The sequence below is a fragment of the Salvelinus fontinalis genome, chromosome 16, assembly GCF_029448725.1.
Source record: "Salvelinus fontinalis isolate EN_2023a chromosome 16, ASM2944872v1, whole genome shotgun sequence".
NCBI lineage: Eukaryota > Metazoa > Chordata > Actinopteri > Salmoniformes > Salmonidae > Salvelinus > Salvelinus fontinalis.
In genome coordinates this window covers 27,338,460-27,362,939 of record NC_074680.1, presented here as the reverse complement: position 1 = coordinate 27,362,939, position 24,480 = coordinate 27,338,460, and the positions used below count along the sequence as shown (strand labels likewise).

Here is a 24,480-nt window from a genome sequence, read left to right as displayed (position 1 = left end):
AAATAGAGGGAGTGCCGTATACACAGTTTCCTTAGCAACGCCTGCTGCACAGTTATACGGCAAAGACTATAGAGTGTTGAATCCGTTTTAAATTGAAAAGTTTTGGTCTTTCATCGAAGCGAAAGCAACGCGAACTCTTTTAGTTTAATAGTTGCGAATGTGAACACGTCTACGTTGTCGAATTTTCAAGAGGACAACACTTAAAGTAGGTACAAAACGATATATTTGATTTTGTGATCTCGTGATTGCATTGTTGGCAGTGCTCCGCCACTTTCAAAGTCCGATGTAGCCTACCGTGTTTTGACTGAGCAGAGCCGGACAACAGCAATCTCGGTTCAACCAGTCCAGACATGGCGGGCGAAGGGGCGCAGCGTAAACGACAAGCTAGCAAACACAGCTGGCTAATGCAGTTAGCTATGTAGCTAACTTTAGAGCGTAATATCCACCTAATTTTCGAACGCTTTTAAAAAAACGGAAGCCAAACGGGGAAACTATGGATACAACTTCCCCCTGCGCTCGCGCTCTTCATGTGCGTGCCACTCGAAATCCATGAATTAGCTTGTTTCTGTTAGCCGTACAGAGGAAGCAGAGGGACAAACTATTTTATATAAGGTATAATAGTAGCTTTGACATTGGTTTTTAACATGAGAGAAGAGAGCGGGATAAGTGTGTTTGTGTAAGCGAGCATGTAATTGAGTAGTATGTGTTCATATCCAAGTCAGTGTTCAGATATTTTTACAGTTCCCATACTTTTTTTTTCGTAACCTGAAGTCCCTTTAGAATTTAGTACAGACATGGCGTTATGGAGCTGTCTCGGAATAGCTGTCCATTAATAAAAGTAGGTACATGACATAACGCCACGTAGAGTGTTGCACTACACATGCAACACAGCATTCCTAACCTAGCCCACACAATGTCTGCTGTGTGGATCGAGCAGGCGAGGAGTCATTTGAAAGAGTAAGATCCATTAAAGCCAAGATAATGGATTTCATTGCCCTCGACAATCAACCGTGCTCTTTCGTGGGGGATGTTGGCTTTCGCCGATTGGTCGAGCACCGGTACACAAGACATAACTACTATGGAACGCCGTTTGGGACTTTGTGTGTCAAAAAAGATAGTGTCACTGTTAAAGCTATACAAAAAAACAAACACTGGCCACGAACGATGTGTTTACAATACTGTGTTCATAATAAAGCATCATTTGTTCAATCGCAACTACTGGGGTAGCTAGCTTTAGCTTGATAGCTAGCTAGCACCAATACAACCAGCCTGAAAACAATTACCAGTAGAAACTGCAGTCATTCTCATTATTCTTAGCAATGATTAGAAATCCTTGTAAGTATTAGCTAGGTTGCCACTTGTTGTTCGCCTATTGAAATTGAACTTCAGTTCATGAAAGTAAATAGCTAGCCAGGACGACACCTACGATATAGCTACTGAAACAGATTATGTCGTGTTATTTGACACGTGAAATAGTGTTATTTGACATGTCAAATGTCTTTTTTGACACGCAAAGACCCATAGAAATCCTGGTTGAGAATGAAACGACTGAACAAATGAACAACGAAAAAGCACAGCAGGTAAATGAAAGAAATAGGTTTTGATTATGTTTTCTGGTAATGGGGACATACGTAAATGCCAACAAAATAACTTTTTGGTGTGTGTGTCCTTTATTTAACTAGGCAAGTCAGTTAAGAACAAAGTTTTATTTACAATGCTGGGCCAATTGTGTACCGCCCTATGGGACTCACAATCACGGCCGGATGTGATACAGCCAGGATTCGAACCAGGGACATTAGTGACGCAACTTGCACTGAGATACAGTGCCTTAGACCACTGCGTCCTTGTGTGTTTGTGTGTGTGTGTGTTAACTATTTAACTACTAGAATGCTTAAAAGGCCGCTAAATTTTTAAATATCGGTGTCAAGGAAAATATTGGATATCGGTATCGGCCAAAAATGTCATATCGGTGCATCACTAATTTGTACTATAGTAATGCAAGGTCTCTTTCTCGATCATGTGAAAAGTCAATTGCTATGGAAATGCTGGGATCTGTTTTTCAATGATGTTAAAGGTAATTATGATGCAACTGATGGTGATACGATATGGATTACAATTATCATCCTGAATATTTAGGTTGTACGCACTACATTTTACACACATAGACACTCAACCATGCAAATTGGCAGGGTTATTAATTATTTGGACATCACACATTATAGTTTTACTCTTATACAGACATACTACACACATAATATCTTGTCTCAATTTTCTAACATCTGTGGCATTGGCTCACAGGAAAACAGGCAAGGGAATAAAAACAAATATCGCTAGAACCTATTTCTTGAATTCTAAATATCAGACATTTGAAAGCTCTAATTTTGACCGTCATAATACCTCTTATGACAGTAAATTTACAAGCACTAATTATGGTCAATTTAGACTGAGAAAAGTATCTAGTTATGATAAGGGGTGAAATAAGTATAGCTAGTTATAATTGTAACGGTTTAGCAGATAATAAAAAAAAATCAGTCTTTACGTGGCTAAAAGAAAAGGAATATAACATACACTGTTTATAGGACACTCACGCTACATCCTTAGATGAAGTTGTGTGGAAAAGGGAATAGGGCGGTCAAATAATTGTCTGTCATGGACAAAGGAACTCGAAAGGTGTGATTTGATATTAATTAACAAACATTTTGATCTGAATGTGCAATTTAGAGTTCGACCAATTATGATTTTTCAACACCGCTATCGATTTTATTGTAGGACCAAGAAAAAGCCGATACCGATTAATCAGATGATTTAGTTTGTTATTATATATATATTTGTAATAATGACAATTACAACATTATTCAATGAACACTTTTATTTTAACTTAATATAATACATAAATAAAATCTACTTTGTCTCAAATAAATAATGAAACATGTTCAATTTGGTTTAAATAATGCAAAAACAGTGTTGGAGAAGAAACTAAAAGTGCAATATGTGCCGTGTAAAAAATCTAACGTTTAAGTTCCTTGCTCAGAACATGAGAGCATATGAAAGCTGGTGGTTCCTTTTTAACATGAGTCTTCAATATTCCCAAGAAGTTAAGTTAAGAAGTTTTAGGTTGTAGTTATAGGAATTATGATGCGTTGACTATTTTGCTCTATACCATTTTTATGTATTTCATATACACTTTGACTATTTGATGTTCTTATAGGCACCTTAGTATTGCCAGCCTAATCTCGGGAGTTAATACACTTGAAGTCATAAACAGCGCTGTGCCTCAAGCATTGCTAAGAGCTGCTGGCAAACGGCGTAAAGTGCTGGTTGAATAAAATGCTTACGAGCCTGCTGCTGCCTACCACTGCTCAGTCAGACGGCTCTTATCAAATATCAAATCATATACTTAAATATAATATAAACACACAGAAATACGAGCCTTTGGTCATTAATATGGTCAAATACGGAAACTGTCATTTAGAAAACAAAACATTTTATTCTTTCAGTGAAATACGTAACCGTTCTGTATTTTATCGAACGGGTGGCAACCCTAAGTCTAAGTATTGCTGTTACATTGCACAACCTTCAATGTTATGACATAATTATGTAAAAGTCTGGCAAATTAATTACGGTCTTTGTTAGGAAGAAATGGTGTTCACACAGCTTGCAACGAGCCAGGCGGCCCAAACTCCTGCATATACCCTGACTCTGCTTGCACTGGATGCAAGAGAGGTGACACAATTTCCCGAGTTAATATTGCCTGCTAACATTAATTTATTTTAACTAAATATGCAGGTTTAAAAAAATATCCTTCTGTGTATTGATTTCAAGAAAGGCATAGATATATATATATATACACTGCTCAAAAAAATAAAGGGAACACTTAAATAACACAATGTAACTCCAAGTCAATCACACTTCTGTGAAATCAAACTGTCCACTTAGGAAGCAACACTGATTGACAATACATTTCACATGCTGTTGTGCAAATGGAATAGACAAAAGGTGTAAATTATAGGCAATTAGCAAGACACCCCCCAAAACAGGAGTGATTCTGCAGGTGGTGACCACAGACCACTTCTCAGTTCCTATGCTTCCTGGCTGATGTTTTGGTCACTTTTGAATGCTGGCGGTGCTCTCACTCTAGTGGTAGCATGAGACGGAGTCTACAACCCACACAAGTGGCTCAGGTAGTGCAGTTCATCCAGGAAGGCACATCAATGCGAACTGTGGCAAAAAGGTTTGCTGTGTCTGTCAGCGTAGTGTCCAGAGCATGCAGGCGCTACCAGGAGACAGGCCAGTACATCAGGAGACGTGGAGGAGGCCGTAGGAGGGCAACAACCCAGCAGCAGGACCGCTACCTCCGCCTTTGTGCAAGGAGGTGCACTGCCAGCGCCCTGCAAAATGACCTCCAGCAGGCCACAAATGTGCATGTGTCTGCTCAAACGGTCAGAAACAGACTCCATGAGGGTGGTATGAGGGCCCGACGTCCACAGTTGGGGGTTGTGCTTACAGCCCAACACCGTGCAGGACGTTTGGCATTTGCCAGAGAACACCAAGATTGGCAAATTCGCCACTGGCGCCCTGTGCTCTTCACAGATGAAAGCAGGTTCACACTGAGCACATGTGAGAGACGTGACAGAGTCTGGAGACACCGTGGAGAACGTTCTGCTGCCTGCAACATCCTCCAGCATGACCGGTTTGGCGATGGGTCAGTCATGGTGTGGGGTGGCATTTCTTTGTGGGGCCGCACAGCCCTCCATGTGCTCGCCAGAGGTAGCCTGACTGACATTAGGTACCGAGATGAGATCCTCAGAGCCCTTGTGAGACCATATGCTGACACATGCACATTTGTGGCCTGCTGGAGGTCATTTTGCAGGGCTCTGGCAGTGCACCTCCTTGCACAAAGGCGGAGATAGCGGTCCTGCTGCTGGGTTGTTGCCCTCCTACGGCCTCCTCCACGTCTCCTGATGTACTGGCCTGTCTCCTGGTAGCGCCTGCATGCTCTGGACACTACGCTGACAGACACAGCAAACCTTTTTGCCACAGTTCGCATTGATGTGCCTTCCTGGATGAACTGCACTACCTGAGCCACTTGTGTGGGTTGTAGACTCCGTCTCATGCTACCACTAGGGTGAGAGCACCGCCAGCATGCAAAAGTGACCAAAACATCAGCCAGGAAGCATAGGAACTGAGAAGTGGTCTGTGGTCACCACCTGCAGAATCACTCCTGTTTTGGGGGGTGTCTTGCTAATTAACTATAATTTCCACCTTTTGTCTATTCCATTTGCACAACAGCATGTGAAATTTATTGTCAATCAGTGTTGCTTCCTAAGTGGACAGTTTGATTTCACAGAAGTGTGATTGACTTGGCGTTACATTGTGTTGTTTAAGTGTTCCCTTTATTTTTTTGAGCAGTGTATTTTTTTTAAATAAATGTTATCCCCTTTTCTCCCCAATTTTCGTGGTATCCAATCGCTAGTAATTACTATTGTGTCTCATCCCTACAACTCCCGTACAGGCTCGGGAGAGACGAAGGTCGAAAGCCACACGTCCTCCGAAGCACAACCCAACCAAGCCGCACTGCTTCTTAACACAGCGTGCCTCCAACCCGGAAGCCAGCCGCACCAATGTGTCGGAGGAAACACCGTGCACTGGCCCCCTTGGTTAGCGCGCACTGCGCCCGGCCCGCCACAGGAGTCGCTGGAGCGCGATGAGACAAGGATATCCCTACCGGCCAAACCCTCCCTAACCCGGACGACGCTAGCCCAATTGTGCGTCGCCCCACGGACCTCCCGGTTGCAGCCGGCTGCGACAGAGCCTGGGCGCGAACCCAGAGACTCTGGTGGCGCAGCTAGCACTGCGATGCAGTGCCCTAGACCACTGCGCCACCCGGGAGGCCCCAAGGCATTGATTTTTATGGTTATGTAATTTTGTTAAGAAAATCACAAATATTATTGACACATTAGAAATTGGAGACTTAAAAAACCCAGACCTAGTGAGATATACAGTACATGGAGGAGAGTTAAATCAAGCTAGTCGTCTTGACTACTTTCTTGTCTCTTTATCTCTTGCATCAAAGGTTAAAAAAGTTTTAATAGGAGACAGAATGTGATCGGATCATCATCTAATTGGCCTTCACATAACTCTAATAGATTTTCCACGTGGATGGGGATATTGGAAATGTAATCAAAGTTTACTGGAAGACAACTTATTTTGTCTTCCAAGTTTGGACACACCTACTCATTCAAGGGTTTTTCTTTATTTTTATTATTTTCTACATCATAGAATATTAGTGAAGACATCAAAACTATGAAATAACAGATATGGAATCATGTAGTAACCAAAAAAGTGTATATATTTCAGATTCTTCAAAGTAGCCACCCTTTGCCTTGATGACAGCTTTGCACACTCTTGGCATTCTCTCAACCAGCTTCATGAGGAATGCTTTTCCAACAGTCTTTAAGGAGTTACCACAATTTCTGAGCACTTGTTGGCTGCTTTTCCTTCACTCTGCGGTCCAACTCATCCCAAACCATCTCAATTGGGTTGAGGTCGGGTGATTGTGGAGGCCAGCACTCCATCACTTTCCTTTTTAGTCAAATAGCCCTTACACAGCCTGGAGGTGTGTTTTGGGTCATTGTCCTGTTGAAAAACAAATGACAGTCCCACTAAGTGCAAACCAAATGGAATGGCGTATCGCTGCAGAATGCTGTGGTAGCCATGCTGGTTGTGTGCCTTGAAGTCTAAATAAACCAGCAAAGCACTCCCACACCATTACACCTCCTCCATGCTTTAAGGTGGGAACCACACATGCGAAGATCATCCATTCACCTACTCTGCGTCTCACAAAGACACGGCGGTTGGAACCAAAAATCGCAAATTTGGACTCCTCAGATCAAAGAACAGATTTCCACCGGTCTAATGTCCATTGCTCATGTTTCTTGGCCTATGCAAGTCTCTTATTCTTATTGATATCCTTTAGTAGTGATTTCTTTGCAACAATTCAACCATGAAGGCCTGATTCACACAGTCTCCTCTGAACAGTTGATGTTGAGATGTGTCTATTACTTGAACTCTGTGAAGCATTTATTTTGGCTGCAATCTGAGGCTGGTAATTCTAACTAACTTATCCTCTGCAGCAGAGGTAACTCTGGGTCTTCCTTTCCTGTGGCGGTCCTCATGAGAGCAAGTTTCATCATAGCGCTTGATGGTTTTTGCGACTGCGCTTGAAGAAACTTTCAAAGTTCTTAATTTTCCGCACTGACTGACCTTCATGTCTTAAAGTAATGATGGACTGTCATGAAACATTGATGAACATTTGAACATCTTGGCCATGTTCTGTTATAATCTCCACCCTGCACAGCCAGAAGAGGACTGGCCACCCCTCATAACCTGATTCCTCTCTAGGTTTCTTCCTGGGTTTTGGCCTTTCTAGGGAGTTTTTCCTAGCCACCGTGCTTCTACACCTGCATTGCTTGCTGTTTGGGGTTTTAGGCTGGGTTTCTGTACAGCACTATCAGCTGATGTAAGTAGGGCTATATAAATACATTTGATTTGATTTTTCTTTGCTTATTTGATCTGTTCTTGCCATAATATGGACTTGGTCTTTTACCAAATAGAGCTATATTCTGTATACCACTCCTACCATGTCACAACACAACTGATTGGCATGCACATTAAGAAGGAAAAAAATTCCACAAATTAACTTTTAACAAATGAAGCTGGTTGAGAGAATACCTGAGAGTGTGCAAAGCTGTCATCGAGGCAAAGGGTGGCTACTTTGAAGAATCTCAAATATATACAATATATTTTGATTTGATTAACACTTTTTGGTTACTACATGATTCCATGTGTTTATTTCATAGTTTAGATGTCTTCACTATTATTTTACAATGTAGAAAATTGTAAAAATAAAGAAACCCTGGAATGAGTTGGTGTGTGGTACTTATATATTAATGTGTATGTGTGTATATATATCTGTTTAGCAATATAAATATATATTGCTAACCAGATATATATATTATATCACTATCTGTTTAGCAATATGTATATATTTATATTGCTAAACAGGTGGGGCTCAAAACAGGTGTGGCTCTGCCGGGTTGACACTGCTAATAATGTGCCTGGACCTTGTCGGCTAATTTGCTGAGAAAAACCCCATACCTGACCCAAATGGTTGCCCAATCAGGCAGGCTTGATGCAGTTCTTTCGAGGTGAATATGCATTCAAAAGGCAGGCTTTTGAGTGGTTATACAAATGACAGGCTATTCACTGCAGTTTACAGCCTAAACTAGAGTTGTGTACTAACTTAATGAAGTTCTTCATTACTTTGTGTTGTTGTAGCCTAGGTACGATACATGTCTTGTCCCTAGAACAATAGGTTATCTTTTCTAGCTAGGTGTGCACCGGGGTACTGGGAGGGAGCGCACCCAGCCCAACCTCGGCAGCTAGAGGCAACCTATGATTTCGGTATCTGATTTAACTTTTTTCATTTTGCTGTGTAAATGGACTGGATATATTCACTCTGGTATTAAGCCTAATGTTGAACTATGAATTATGGGCAAATATGCATTCGCATCTTAGGCTATAGGCTACATCTCGAGCCTGTCTGTCGTCATTCTTCTGTTGCGCAATTACGCACCTGGCCTCTCCGCTGCCATGGCTATTCCTCTTAAATCTTGTGGCTTCTCACGAAAATACAGTCTAGAATAACATGTTGGACACTTATTTCGACTGATTTTCTTTAGCCTACTAAGAGCCTATTGGAGGAGAGATGCACGCTTGCTCTTGTTGCTGAATGTAAAATAGGCTACAGCATTAAGAATGTGCGGAGAGTTGGATAAGTCCATATTTTCTTATAGTATCAGGCCTATCTTCACCGGGCTACATCCTGACAAAATACACAATATGAGTAGCCTGCTAATGTACCTTTCTGGACCTTCTAAACTGTTGAGAATAGACCCAAACTGATCCAAATTGTTGCATAACAAAGGCCTAGGCTGTAGGACTATGCAATTATTTAGGCATGAAATAAAATAGGACATTTGAGCGGTTATTTAAATTTGTCTAAATCGCTGCAGTTTATAGCCTTTAGACAATCATTTTGTACTCACTTGATAACAATACATTCCTCATTGCATTGGGTTTTTGTAGCCCAGGTATAATACTTTTCTTGTCTAAAAATGTAGGCCTAATCAATAGTGAAGCTTTGCATTCACAGGGAACATTTTTTTTTAATGCTAGGCCTAATAGCCTATTCAGGGAAAGAAGCAGGCTTGCTCTTGCTAATTGCTGTATGTAAAACAAGCCTACAGCGTAGAAAATGCATGTCGGGGTTAAGTTTTAGGAGAGAAAGTGCATTGGTGTGATCACTTTTAGCCTGTTATGATAACATTGTTGTACTGATGCGTTGCAAATAGTTGCACAGGACATACAGAGAGATGAGCTCAGTGAAAAAGAAGACCAAAAGGAATTGACAACCATTAGAAACATGGAAATCAGACCTCCCGAGTGGCGCAGCGGTCTAAGGCATTGCATCGCGGTGCTAGAGGGTGTCACTACAGATCCAGGTTTGATCCCGGGCTGTGTCGCAACCCGCCGCGACCGGGAGACCCATGAGACGGAGCACAATTTGCCCAGCGTCGTCCGGGTTAGGGGAGGGTTTGGTTGGCTGGGATGTCCTTGTCCCATCGCGCTCTAGCAACTCCTTGTGACGGCTGAGCGCATGCACGCTGACTTCAGGTCACCAGCTGTACTGTGTTTCCTCCGACACATTGGTGCGACTGGCTTCCGGGTTAAGTGAGCAGTGTGTCAAGAAGCAATGCGGCTTGGTGGGTCGTGTTTCAGGAGACGGATGGCTCTCGACCTTTGCCTCTCCCCAGTCCGTACAAAATTGGGGAGAAAAAAGGGATAATAACTACAAAATAAGAATAATGGAAACTTTGAAATCACTTAAAAACCACTTGAGCAATGAGATAATGACATGTTGTATAAGACGTGCAGGCTAAACTGCATTTGTTGTTGAATTGATAAATTTAAATACAAGTTAGGCCTACATGTACATTGAAGTATTGCTTGCAGTTGTCACTATGACAATGATCACACCCTGAAAGCACTGAATGGTCTGAACCAGTATATGCGTTAGAGACCTCATGAATGGTCTGTGTTGCCACTTTATTAATAGGCAGTATGCAGTAGCATGCCTTGATCAGTTGATTGACAGGTGTAGGACTGTAAAACAAACTTTCCTCTGGTGTGGATGCCCACCTTTGTTTTTATAGTTAATAGCCTATAGTTTATCATTATAGTTAGTGAATTTGAATGAAATGAATATCAAATTACACTTGTTTACTTGACTTTTATACTCTATAAATATACTCTTTTAAATCATTTACTTTGGCAAGTTTGCCACCGGTGTGCTGCAGTAGAGTGGAAGTCGAATGAATCACTTACGTTGTTTGGCTTTGCCCATAGCAACGTTTGAAAATTAGGTGGATCGCTAGTAAGCTCATGGTAAAGCTGTTATTGGCTTGCTCTCTCGACAGTACGCAAGCGTGATTATTGTGGCTAACTGTTTTGTTGTTTGTTACTGTCTGCTAACGTTAGCTTGATAGCTTGCCTAGTGAATTTTACTCCATATGCGGCTATCTAGCTAGGTTGAAACTGTGATTAAATGTTTCATGTGATGTGTAGCCTTACTACACTGTGATTATCAGCTCTAACTATAACTTTTTTTTTTCTATGATTAGGACGATTCAACCCCATTGTAGATGGTTTGGTTTGAGAGGTCCCACGTACCCTACACCTGTCAAGGAAGAGCAAAGATGAGCGAGCCACAGGAGGTCCTCATCCACTATGATGTACCACCTGAGAGCATCTAAGCCAGAGTCTGAGAGGGACTCTGGTTTCTCAGGTGTTACAAACACACAAATGTACACCCTGCCTCTCTATCAACTCTAATCCACAAATCTAGGCCACCACCATTTCCTCACCACTTCCTCACCAGGAGTGGTGACCTATTTTCTTTGCTATGGGTTCACTCAGCTATGACTAGGTCAGTGCATGATTCCCATGTAATCTTTACTGTGGCTGTGGTGTTATTACCTCAAGCTGTTATCTCTCTGTTACCCTTGCAAATATTTCCAAAATTGCTCTTCGAGATCTTAGCACAAAAAAAAAAAAAAAAGCTATTGGTGGTGTTTCTATTAACTTTATGTTGGGCGTTGGTCTGCTGCTCCCTCTAGGGGCCATGGTGACAATCTGTTTTTTTCTCCTTTCAAGATGCCAGCTCTGGGTACCTGAGTGCGATGGACCAAACTGACTCTGAGGACATGGTGAGGGCCCCAGGTCCCCAGGTGGCTGTAGCCGGAGGATCCTACCCTGGCCTCTCCCCCATGATCATCATGAACAACATAGTCCTGAATCTGGTACTGTACACTACACTGTGCCTTGTTTGTGACCTATGTGCTGTTATTCTCTGCTCGGCTTGTAGTTCAGTTGTACTGTGGTTGGGTTTATGAGCTTCAATATTCCAGGGCTCTACAGTGACTTTTTTTTACAAGGAGCACATGTCCTAAGTGGAAAAAAATGTAGCACAATGAAAAATATTTGAGTTACTAAAGCGTCAATCCGCATTTGAAACAATAACAAAGCATTTTCCCCACCAGTGTTTTGGTAAAAGGTTGAGGGACGAGGCTGGAGAAATGTAACCACCCTCAAAATCATAGAAAGCTATGGATGCAAGGACTGACCATACATGATATCAAAATTATAGTTTTAACCATTTAACCACACCAGATACTTTTACTTTGTTTACAAACATTGGAAAACACGTTTATATTTTGGCTTCTAAGACGGTTGAACTTAGCTAATGGGGCATTAATAAGTTTTGCTTTTCAAGAATCAATGGGTTTATATCATTAATATATGTCCAAAAATGAATGTAATAAGTGCAGATTGGTGCTTTAATTATAAGACTTGCCAGCAATTACAACATAGTGTTAGGAGCACCAGAAAATGTGCTTTTTAAGATTGAGATAATATCCTACATTTGGCCTATATCTCCTGAAGAAGCTCTCCCTTGTCCTTTCTGTCTGTGCCATGACATGTTTGCATACTACTGAGGCTGAGGGACAGCGAAGAAATCATTACATTGATTATTTTTTTTATCTAGGGGCACTGGTGCTCCCAGATAAAACATTCCAGCACAGCAAAATATTTAGGAGCAAATGCCCTTAAATGGTATCACTGTAGAGCCCTATATTCCTTTAACACAGGGAAAAATTGCAGTACTGTATTCTTCTTTGTCAATTACCATCTTTTTGCACTCTGTTTTTGTATGATCTAATGAGTGAGATGGTATTATGATGCCCCCAGCCAAGCCCAATGTCTCCAGTAGTAAAGCCCTGGGGCTTCCCTTCCTCCCTGGAGATTCTCCCCCAGTCCCAGGTGGTCCTCCTCCATCCCATGGTCCCCAACGGCAGCAACAACATCAGTAACAACATCTCTCCAAAGCGTGCCTCAGACAAGCACCGGGACTCAAGGAATAACTACCTGCCCATACTGAAATCCTACCCCAAAATCGCCCCTCACCCTGGGGAGAGCTCCTCCAGGAGTCAGGGGGCCTCTTCTGCTGAGAGGGGAAGTTCAACGCCCGGGTATCACGGGAGGCGTAACCGGGGGTATCGTCACCATGGCAACAAACTGTACAGCTCCCATAGCCCCCAGCCAAGGCCTCTGACACCACTCCAAACAGTGGCCACCTTAGAGGTTGTTGACAAACAAACACAGCTGGCCAGCTCTCAGAAGCTGCCAATACCTCAGTTCCTAGGCATGCCTCACTCCCTGGGCACTGAGGCCACTGCTGTAGTCTCCAATAAATGTGCTTCTGTGTCGGAGGCGAGCAGTTGCCAAGGCGACAGCGACCGCTGCCAGGACGGCCTGTCCACAGACAACAACAAAGGTAAACGCTTCAGCAACACCTACAACATCCTCAGCAACTCTGGCCTGCTGGGCATAACGCTACGCATCAAGGAGCTGATCAGGCAGAACCGGCGCACCCAGGGCCATTTGAAGCAGCTGCAGGAGCAGACAGATCTGTTTGTGGAGGCCCTGGGCAGTGGTGACCCCCTGGTCTGGACTAGGCTCCAGCTGACCCTGCAGCTAGACACAGACTCTGCCAGGGCTGAGGAGGGGCAGTGTCAGGCCATGGATCCACAGGGCATCCTGGCATAAGACACTAGCAGAAGGAGGTGCATGGATCATAAGCACACCTGCTGTAAACCAGTACAAATGGAGAAACGCGCTTAACACTTGAACCCTTGCCTATAATCAGTGTTCTGTTTAAATAGCAAGTACTGCGTGCAATAGGGCTATGGCTTCTAGATTTAATACATCTATCAATACATGCAGGGAATAGATATGGATAAAATAATACAATGAATTAATCCGTACCTGGCCAGAACAGTAACTGCTTTATTATGGGGGGGAAATCACTTTATGACATCGATAATCATTTTTGGGACCAAATTGTAAAGAGGATCTAAGTACACCAGACATCAGAGGTTTGTGTACATCTTGGCCATGTTGAACATCTTGGCCATGTTCTGTTATAATCACCACCCGGCACAGCCAGAAGAGGACTGGCCACCCCTCATAGCCTGGTTCCTCTCTAGGTTTCTTCCTAGGTTTTGGCCTTTCTAGGGAGTTTTTCCTAGCCACCGTGCTTCTACACCTGCATTGCTTGCTGTTTGGGGTTTTTCGGCTGGGTTTCTGTACAGCACTTCGAGATATTAGCTGATGTACGAAGGGCTATATAAAATAAACTTGATTTGATTTGTGTACATTTAAAAATTGCTTTAAAAACTTTAACCAATGAGGAGAGATTAAGAAGAGCTCTAAGAATATTTCATAGTTGATCGTATTTAGTCAGAGAATAATTTAGCTAGTCTAGCAATATGTCCTCTTCAGTATTTGTCAGTACTAGACTATCGCAGTGCTCAACTGTATATTACTGATTGTGATTCTTTAGAGGGCTGTACATAAATCTTTTGTATTATTATTATGTATTTTTTTTAGGTATGTACATCTAGTGAAATATGGCCTTGTTGATGTTGCTATTTCTTTTAAACCTGCCTTTGAATTAGGACAACATCAATAACTGAATAGAGTACAGTTAAACACCATAGTTACAATGCGTCTTCTATTAATTAAAGACCAAAAAATGAATGCCTGTTAAATGCAGAAAATTATAGCTACTGAAGTGACGGCACCCATTCTTATGTAGGTTATTGAAATACTGTCTTGCATTATACACTGAACAAAAATATAAACGCAACATGTAAAGTGTTGGTCCCATGTTTCATGAGCTGAAATAAAAGATCTCAGAAAGGTTCCATACGCAAAAAAGCTTCTTTCTCTCAACAACAAAAAATGTCCAACCCTGTTAATGAACATTTCTCCTTTGCCAAGATAATCCATCCACCTGACAGGTGTGGCATATCAAGAATCTGATTAAACAGCATGATCATTACACAGGTGCACCATGTGCAGGGGACAATAAGGCCACTCTAAAATGTGCAGTTGCCATAGATGTCTCAAGTCTTTTGAGGGAGTGTGCAATTGGCATGCAGACTGCAAGAATGTCTACCTGAGCTTTTGCCATAGAATGTAATGGTAATTTCTACCATAAGCCACCTCCAACATTGTTTTATAGAATCTGGCAGTACGTCCAATTGGCCTCACAATGCAGACGACGTGTAGGGTGTTGTGTGGGCGAGCGCTTTGCTGATGTCAACGTTGTGAACTGAGTGCCCCATGGTGGCGGTTGGGTTATGGTATGGACAGGCTTAAGCTACGGACAACAAACACAATTGCATTTTATCGATGGCAATTTGAATGCACAGAGATACGTGATGAGGTCCTGAGGCCCATTGTCGTGCCATTTATCCGCCGCCATCACCTGTTTCAATATGATAATGCACGGCCCCATGTCACAAGCATCTGTCCAGAATTCCTGGAAGCTGAAAATGTCCCAGTTCTTCCATGGCCTGCATACTCACCAGACATGTCACCCATTGAGCATGTTTGGGATGCTCTGGATCAACGTGTTTGACAACGTGTTCCAGTTCCTGCCAATATCCAGCAACTTCGCACAGCCATTGAAGAGGAGTGGGACAACATTCCACAGGCCACAATCAACAGCCTGATCAACTCTATGAGAAGAGGTGTCGCCATGCATGAGGCAAATGGTGGTCACACCAGATACTGACTGGTTTTGTGATCCACGCCCCTACCATTTTTTTTAAAGGTATCTATGACCAATTTATGCATATCTGTTTTCCCAGTCATGTGAAATCCATAGATTAGGGGCTAAAGAATTAATTTCAATTGACTGATTTCCTTATATGAACTGTAACTATTTAAAGTTCATATAATTTATGTTGTTGTGTTATTTTTGTTCAGTATAGGTTGTACTATATATGACGTCATAATATTTAATTCAATATTTGAGTTGAGGAACAACCCCCGTGGTTGCTGGCTAATAAAACATTTCTTAATGATAATGTTTTGATTCAGATCTGAGGAGCCAGATGGCTGATGAATAGTAGCATTGTGTTGATTGTTATCTCTCTCTAACTTGAACTAGTCCTTCACATACTGCATTGTACATAACACAGAAAGAACTGTTGAATACTTTTTATATTTGAAGTTATTACTAGTCAGCTCATTTGTAATTTACTAGAATCCCACTCTTTGTAATTTACTAGAATCCCACTCTTTGTAATTTACTGGAATCCCACTCTTTGTAATTTACTAGAATCCCACTCTTTGTAATTTACTAGAATCCCACTCTGTAATTTACTAGAATCCCACTCTTTGTAATTTACTAGAATCCCACTCTGTAATTTACTAGAATCCCACTCTCTGTAATTTACTAGAATCCCACTCTTTGTAATTTACTAGAATCCCACTCTCTGTAATTTACTAGAATCCCACTCTTTGTAATTTACTAGAATCCCACTCTTTGTGCTAAAGTGTCTTCAGCTGAAGCAGTTCTTGTTTTAAAGACTTTACTGGAACATTCATGTAGGGGGAGTGGTAAAAAATAGCTTGGAAGTGATCATATTTATATATTCAAATGCTATTAGGAATGAATACTTATTCAAAGATTTTGTATTTTAAATGTTTTTCCTAAACGCAAAGAAAGAAAAACTAAAATGAAATGATGTAACTTGCGTAAGTTACATCATTTCATTTTAGTTTTTCTTTCTTTGTGTTTTGGACAATTATTTGATTGTGCCAATAAAATGCTCTTTGTTCTTTAACTTTAACAAGAGAAAGTACTGCCAGATGTCAGTCATACATGTGTATGTCCCGGGAATGACAAAATACTGAAATGTAGGCCTAATGCTCTTCTGGTTTTGTCCAGTGTGATTAGATTTTTTGTTACAGTAGCTCTCAGTATTTTCTTGACTGTACATCTATTTACTAGAATGTAGCATTTGGTAATAGAAGTCTGTTTAACTTACAACTGTTGTAGGTACTGATAATTAATTTATAAATGTTACAATGGCTCTCAAAGGTTTAGGTAAGCTATCCTTTTCAAACTATTGGCTCTCTAGTAATACAGTAACTAGCTTTGTGTTGTGTGTTTTTAGTGATTTGGAGGTATTGATATGTTATCGAAATTGGTATGGCAAAATACTGCGACCATCAGTACAAAGTAAAGTACATGAAAATTCTAGCTTTGGAGAATAGCACAAAGACATGCCGTTTTAACCATCATTTACTGAAGTGCACTTTTTTCTACTTTTTTAAAGAAATATTGTTTGCATTGACATGGTTGCTTAATAAACAGTGGTTTTGAAATGATTTTACACTCTGTTGTTGGTGTTTTTGAGCTCACTCCATCTGAGCCAGAAAAGACCACTGCCATATTGAACAGTTTTATTGGTAATATAACAGGAATAGACTAAATAGTTCTACAAAGCAGTTTGTTTTTCCGTAAGATAATTTATTTGCTCCAGATGGAATCTAATACCAGAATATTCATAACAGTTAAAGATGGGCTGTAAAATGTTATACAGTGCCTTCAGAAAGTATTCACATCCCTTGACTTTTTCCATATTTTGTTGTGTTACAGCCTGAATTTAACATTTCTACAATTTAGATTGTTTTGTCACAGGCCTACACACAATACCACAATGTCAAAGTGGAATTAAATATTCTACAATTTTAATACAAAATGAAAAGCTGAAATGTCTCGAGTCAAGTATTCAACCCTTTGTTATGGCAAGCCTAAATAAGTTCAGAAGTGAATATTTGCTTAAGTCACTATACTGTAAGTTACATGGAATCACTCTGTGTGCAATAATAGTGTTTAACATTAAAAATAAATGATGACTACCTCATCTCTGTACCCATACAATTATTTGTAAAGTCCCTCAGTCGAGGAGTGAATTTTAAACCGATTCAACCAAAAAGACCAGGGAGGTTTTCAAATGCCTCGCAAAGAAGGGCACCTATTGGTAGATGTTTTTTTTAAAGCAGACATTGAATATTCCTTTGAGCATAGTGAAGTTATTAATTACACTTTGGATTGTGTATCAATACATACAGTCATTACAAATATACAATGGCTGTGATAGGAGAAAACAGAGGATGGATCAACAACATTGTAGTTACTCCACAATACTACACTAAGAGTGAAAAGAACATGCATTGTGTTTACAACAAGGCACTAAAGTAATACTGCAAAAAATGCTGCAAAAAAATAATAATTTTTGTCCTGAATAGAAACTTATGTTTGGGGCAAATCCAATACAACACATTACTGAGTACCACTCTCCATATTTTCAAGCATAGTGGTGGGTGCATCATGTTATGGGTATGCTTGTAAAGACTGGGGAGTTCTTCAGGATAAAAAAGAAACAGAATGGCGCTAAGCACAGGCAAAGTTCTAGAGGGAACCTGGTTTAGTCTGCCTTCCACTAGACACTGGGAGATTAATTCACTTTTCAGCAGGACAATAACCTAAAATCAATAGTTCGTTTTTACTTAAATTGGCTTCAAAAATCTATGGCAAGACTTAAATTATTTTCTAGCAATGATCAACAACCAATTTGACAGAGTTGGAAGAATTTAGAAAATAATAATGGGCAAATATTGTACAATCTAGGTATGCAAAGCTCTTAGAGACTTCCCCAGGAAGACTCACAGCTGTAATCGCGGCAAGGGTGATTATAACATGTATTGACTCAGAGGTGTGAATACTTATGGAAATTAGATATTTCTGTATTTCATCATCAATAAATTTGCCAAATTTTCTAAACATGTTTTTACTTTGTTATCATGGGGTATAGTGTGTAGATGGGTGAGAAAACAAATCAATTTAATCGATTTTAAATGCAGGCTGTAACAACAAATTTGGAATAAGTTAAGGGGTATGAATACTTTCTGAAGGCACTATCTGTTGCTCAACAAATTTGGAACAAGTGTACAGTCATATTGTAGGATCCCACCATGAACAAATCCAAACTGTACGGTTCATCATCTTTGGGGTCATTTGTAGGTACAGGCCATACGACAACAATGGACATAATAGTTTGGACATAAAGATCAGCAACCTCAATTCTTACCCTGTTTTCTCTGCTGTAGATTTTAGTTTCTCCTTGGAAAGCACTGTCTGAATGTGTATCTACAAACTGCTAACACATTTCCCCTATTTTCAGAGAAAACTTATCAGCAACAAAAAGTATTTAAATTGGGTGTTCTAGTTCAAACGTTGTTGTGCAATAGAATCCTCCTGATACCATTGTAAGCCTGGCAAATTGTGCTATACAGCCATTATAGTGAGTTTTCCCTCCAGTGGAGTTACATATTGTTAGCGACAGTAGCCCTTGGTGAAAGTTAAAACTGGGAAATCTACAAAATAAAATCAGTTTGTTGATGATGACAATAACAACATCTTCCCCCCATTCTGTGTAGGTCCCAACATCTGCCCCAATACAGTCATTTATGCTACTGTTTTTTCCTTAATATCTAAATGTTTGGAGTATCATACCTGTGCATATCAGCTAAAGACTCTAAATCTCAGGATACCTTATTTTAAATGTTCTATCACAGCATTTTGTGTTAAATGCTATCTAGCAACATATTGCCACAAAATCGGCACAGGAAAGGTAAGCATGCACTTAGTTATTTAAGTGTAGCCACTACATGAATTATAATTGATATCATGTCGTCCAAAATAACTACACACGGTGCATTCGGAAAGTATTCAGACCCCTTCACTTTTTCCACATTTTGTTACGTTACAGCCTTATTCTGAAATGGATTAAAACAATTATTTTCCTCAATCTACAGACAAGATCCCATGATGACAAAGCGAAAAGAGGTTTTTAGAAAATTTTGCCAATGTACTAAAAATAAAAAACAGATCTTATTTGCATAAGTATTCAGACTCTTATGCTATTTACATTTACATTTAAGTCATTTAGCAGACGCTCTTATCCAGAGCGACTTACAAATTGGTGCATTCACCTTATGACATCCATGAGACTCGAAATTGAGCTCAGGTACATCCTGTTTCCATTGATCATCTTGAGATGTTTCTACAACTTGATTGGAGTCCACCTGTGGTAAATTCAATTGATTGGACATAATTTGGAAAGGCACACACCTGTCTATATAAGGTCCCACAGTTGACAGTGCATGTCAGTGCAAAAACCAAGCAATGAGGTCCAAGGAATTGTCCTTAGCACTCCGAGACAGGATTGTGTCGAGACACAGATCTGGTGAAGGGTACCAAAACATTCCTGCAGCATTGAAGGTTCCCAAGAACACAGTGGCCTCCAAGTCTTACATGGAAGACGTTTGGAACCACCAGGACCCTTTCTAGAGCTGGCCGCCAGGCCAAACTGAGCAATCAGGGGATAAGGGTCTTGGTCAGTTAGGTGACCAAGAACCCGATGGTCACTCTGACAGAGCTCCAGAGTTTCTCTGTGGAGATGGAAGAACCTTTCAGAAGGACAACCATCTCTGCAGTACTCCACCAATCAGGCCTTTATGGTAGAGTGGCCAGACAGCAGCCACTCCTCAATAAAAGGCACATGACAGCCCGCTTGGAGTTTGCCAAAAGACACCTAAAGGACTCTCAGACCTTGAGAAACAAGATTCTCTGGACTGATGAAAAGAAGGTTGAACTCTTTGGCCTGAATGCCAAGCGTAACATCTGGAGGAAACTAAGCACCGCTCATCACCTGGCCAATACCATCCCTACGGTGGAGCATGGTGGTGGCAGCAGCATCATGCTGTAGGGATGTTTTTCAGCGGCAATGACTGGGAGACCAGTCAGGATTAAGGCAAAGATGAACGGAGCAAAGTACAGAGAGATCCTTGATGAAAACCTGCTCCACAACGCTCAGGACCTCAGACTGGGGCGAAGGTTCACCTTCCAACAGGACAACAACCCTAAGCACACAGCCAAGAAAATGCATGAAAGGCTTTGGGACAAGTCTCTGAATGTGCTTGAGTGGCCCAGCCAGAGCCCAAACTTGAACCTGATCGAACATCTCTAGAGAGACCTGAAAAGACCTGTGCAGCGATGCTCCCCATCCAATCTGACAGAGCTTGAGAGGATCTGCAGAGAAGAATGGGAGAAACTCCCCAAATACGGGTGTGCCAAGCTTGTAGCGTCATACCCAAGACGACGTGAGGCTGTAATCGCTGCCAACGGTGCTTCAACAAAGTACTGAGTAAAGGGTCTGAATACTTATGTAAATGTGGTATTTCCATTTTGTCTTTTTTATAAATTTGCAACAAAAAGATTCTGTTTTTGCTTTGTCATTATGGGGTATTGTGTGTAGATTGATGAGGGGGAAAAAGCTATTTAATCCATTTTAGAATAAGGCTGTAACGTAACAAAATATGGAAAAAGTCAAGGGGTCTGAATACTTTCCAAATGCAGTGTACATACTTATACATCTTCTTTGATTGTTTTTACACCTGCATTCCATACACTTCTCACATTGCTATGGTTCCTGTCCTTCAAGAAATGTATTCATGTATACATTCTGTGAATAGTAGACCAATGTAATTATCAGTAAGTTATATATAAGTTATATATATATGCTGAGCACAGTTTTCTGTGTATGAGTTAAGATGAAGAGGTCAGAACAGGTATGTGTGGGCATATCTATCTATCATGGACTACATTATGTTTGTTCTGGGCTTCCCTCAGTTGATGTACATTTTAAACTATCCTGACAAGCCCAACAAGGAAGCATGATGATGAGTCAATGGGAAGATCTCAATTGCATACTCCTCGCGTCCTCTCTCTTTGTCTCCTTCTCAAAACCCATTGGAGGAGAAGGTCAGAGGGGCTGGACCTCTGGCTCATCCAATGGGTTTTGAGAAGGAGACGAAGAGCGAGGACGTGAGGAGTATGCAATTGAGATCTTCTTTATGTGAACCACTGGGGGTAGTTCATGTGAATTATGTCCAGGTTCTCTCTACCCTGGTGAACCTCAGTCATGTTTATGGTGGTGGGCAGTGACCTCTCCTGAAAAGGTCTCCACTGTCTGTACTGGCAGGAAAAGCCCCACTGCCCAGTGGGAGCCAAACACATCACTCAGGTTGTCCTTCCATGAGCTGCAGCTCTCCACCAGCTGGCCACGCTTCATCTGGCAGTAGGTCTGCCCCCGCGCTACCAGCAGCACCTGCTGACAGCAGAACCCTGCACACACCAAGCCGATGCCCAGCCACACATATAGCATCAGCACCAGGAAGAACTGCAGACCTGAGATAACTCCTAATAGGGAGGGGAATGGAGGAGAAAGAAGAGCGCTTGGTAAGTTCATAAACTCAATATCCTTGCATAAACTTTAAAGGGCTATATGTGAAACTCACCTAAGAAGAAGTAACCAGTAGAGAGGGGCAGAAGGGTGAGGAAAGTCAATGGGTTCTCAAAGGAGATGTTGTATTCCACAGTTAGAAAGGCCACACCAAGAACCAAGGAGTACAAACAAGTGCATGACGTGTATATGCAGAACATGATGAAGTATCGCATGTTTTTGTTGCCAATGCAGTTTCCAGTAAAAAAACAGTGGTGGTCCCTCCTGAGTATGACTTTCTTACAGAGTTTGCAGAAGTGGCGACCGTTGAGGAGGTAGTGGGCGTCTATTTTATCTGAGCAATCTGCCGAACATGCAGGAATCACAGTCTCATTTGCGCTCTCAGCAGGGTACTTTATAGTCATGACATAGTTACCTAAAGCGTTCAGCATCAGGAATAGGAAAACGGCGGTGTGAATCACAGTTGATGCTCTCAGTGAGATGCCCGGGCTTTGAAAAATCGTTGGGATGAAAAAGCAGAAGTGAAAAATGAAGGTTACCGCTGTGGCTGAGAAAAAGTATGCTGGGGCGACAGCGTTGAGGAGTCTTAATTTAAACATCCTGATTATCATTCCTGTGATAAAATGGAGACGAGCGTTAGGCTGCTTATAACATGATTACAGTATTGTGTAACTGGGTAGGTGTGCACAAGGCGACAGTGGTACTGAAAAGGACAGCTCCTCTGCGTATTGGCCTATAAGCAAAGTGCAGTAAGTACACATTTTGTAAAAAAAACATTTGATCTGTTGAAATGACAAGGTATATTATCTGATTTAATGTGGTATTTAGTTTCTTGACACAAGACCAAGTCAGTCAGACAATCAAATTATATTATGAAGTTCCAGAAATTGCTTTCTGTCTAGAAAGAAAGACTTAAGTCAGATTTTGCAGTTACATTGTTTACATAGTTACTGTACTTTGCCTCTGTAGGGAGCTCTATGCATAAAAATAGCTTATATATGTAGCCTATGACATCGATTATTATGGAGGGTCAATGACACAAATAAGATTAAAGGGTAGGATTTGGATTAAACAGAATTACATAGGCATCTTGCCGAAATTAACAGCTGGCACTCCTAAATTAGCTCATCTGGATCTGCAAATCTCTACAAACAGATGATACCACCAACAAGATCTTGTTCTCTATAGAAAAACAACAGAAACCCAGTTCACAATTGTGGCATCCATCCCCTGTAGCCTATTGTGGGGTTATATTTTGACCAATGAAATCAAAGATAACGAAGGGGATAGCCTGCTGTCTGACCTGAGAGATATTGTGACTGACTCCATATAGAAAAAAGACCGAGATTGCTTGCCGTTGTCACTGTGAATGGTTAGAATTCCTTAATGAATCTGACCTGAAATCACAAGGTTACCGTCTATACATGGGAGATACTGTGATATTTTTTCAGTGTTTGGCAGAATCGGTGGTTCAGTACAGTAGCCTACTGTACTGAACCAAGGCACATTAAAATAATGTGCAAGGACTTTGCGAGTTATTTTCCCTATGTGCTTATAGAACCCTTGAATAGGCTACAAGGTCCATGGTTATTCTTGGAGATGGAAAACACAAATTGCAGCTTAGTTTGTTCCGTTACCTGAACAATCGAGGTAACATGAATGTAGGCTACAAAATATTCAACAACACCTTTCCCTTCCAAGCAAGAGCTACCGGCCTACTGAGACTTACTGTACCTGTCGTCGGCCCTGTTGATTCCGAGGAGCTGTCCTTTCAGCACCTTAGCGGAATCCTCATGTGCGCAGGCACTGGCAATGGATAACTCATTCAAAAAACGAAGAGCTCTTGTACTGTCAAGACGATACTTAACGAGCTTGTTCGTTCATTCTGCGATGTTTCTGGATTGTCTAGCACCGCCTGTTGGCGTGGATGCAGTCAAAAGGATAGAGGACAACCATAGAGAATGATAGAGGCCTCTAGTGGTCCAAATTCCATTCTAGCATGGGCAGCGCCATTGAGAGCTTCCATCATGCTTCCGCCATTTTACAGTAGTCAAAGTACTCAAATGCGTGGGGATTCCTATAGGTTGTAGCATCAATGGCACTGCCAATGTTGTCCCAGACGCTGTAATAGCACATACAAAAAAGGAGTTCTCTATCTATCTCTACGAAGACAACCATATGCTGTTGAACCATTTTGTTGTCAATACCGCGTTTAAATGGCCATGAGATTATATGATCTGCTTTCTATTCTCGATATAAGTCATTATCGCATTATGTTTCTATCAATGTAACCTTTGACAATATTTTGACATAGATTTCTAATTTTACTGTACGTCTTTAGCCTACTGGGCTACACGTTCTTTTGTCTGCGCAAGTCACTTCCAGCGCAGGTCTGGCGCAAACATTGTTATCCAGCAGGTGGCGATGATGCTTCTTCAATGAGTAGTCCTATTCAACTTCCGAGTGTGGCAGTGGTCTAAGCATGATTAGATGCATCTACACTTGTAAAACGTTTACCTTCCCAACATACAGAGTAGACAGACAGTCTACTATGAATAGGATATTTCTAAATTGCTATTATTAAAGCCGCGTTAAGTACAGGCCAATGTTATGTCATATTAACACATTTAAA

General features: G+C 41.2%; 2 protein-coding genes across 5 annotated transcripts; one reads left to right on the top strand and one right to left on the bottom strand.

The window, feature by feature from the left end:
- On the top strand, positions 1-16,866 carry LOC129812917 (CLOCK-interacting pacemaker-like). 3 transcript variants are annotated; one of them, XM_055864897.1, is made up of 4 exons: positions 1-205; positions 10,743-10,906; positions 11,275-11,420; positions 12,370-16,866. In XM_055864897.1, exons 2-4 carry the CDS (start codon positions 10,849-10,851, stop codon positions 13,225-13,227), a joined length of 1,062 nt encoding a protein of 353 aa, XP_055720872.1. In that variant the 5' UTR covers positions 1-205; positions 10,743-10,848; the 3' UTR covers positions 13,228-16,866. The 3 variants fall into 3 exon arrangements, with proteins under 3 accessions (XP_055720872.1, XP_055720874.1, XP_055720873.1); XM_055864899.1 differs by having other exon boundaries at positions 10,743-10,925; XM_055864898.1 differs by having other exon boundaries at positions 10,743-11,047.
- A 61-nt stretch (positions 16,867-16,927) lies between these two features.
- zdhhc22 (zinc finger DHHC-type palmitoyltransferase 22) lies at positions 16,928-24,110 on the bottom strand. 2 transcript variants are annotated; one of them, XM_055864902.1, is made up of 3 exons: positions 23,578-24,110; positions 21,904-22,461; positions 16,928-21,805 (listed from the first exon to the last, which is right to left on the bottom strand). In XM_055864902.1, the coding sequence occupies exons 2-3, from the start codon at positions 22,457-22,459 to the stop codon at positions 21,522-21,524; spliced, it is 840 nt and encodes a 279-aa protein (XP_055720877.1). In that variant the 5' UTR covers positions 22,460-22,461; positions 23,578-24,110; the 3' UTR covers positions 16,928-21,521. The 2 variants fall into 2 exon arrangements, with proteins under 2 accessions (XP_055720877.1, XP_055720875.1); XM_055864900.1 differs by having other exon boundaries at positions 23,583-24,104.
- Between the last annotated feature and the right edge of the window lie 370 nt (positions 24,111-24,480).

Coding starts and splice junctions, on each gene's coding strand:
- zdhhc22 (XM_055864902.1), bottom strand. CDS start 22,459: ATGATAATCAGGATGTTTAAATTAAGACTCCTCAACGCTGTCGCCCCA. Junction 21,806..21,903: donor TACTGGTTACTTCTTCTTAG/GTGAGTTTCACA, acceptor CCTCCCTATTAG/GAGTTATCTCAGGTCTGCAG.
- LOC129812917 (XM_055864897.1), top strand. CDS start 10,849: ATGATGTACCACCTGAGAGCATCTAAGCCAGAGTCTGAGAGGGACTCT. Junction 10,907..11,274: donor GAGGGACTCTGGTTTCTCAG/GTGTTACAAACA, acceptor TCTCCTTTCAAG/ATGCCAGCTCTGGGTACCTG. Junction 11,421..12,369: donor ACAACATAGTCCTGAATCTG/GTACTGTACACT, acceptor TGATGCCCCCAG/CCAAGCCCAATGTCTCCAGT.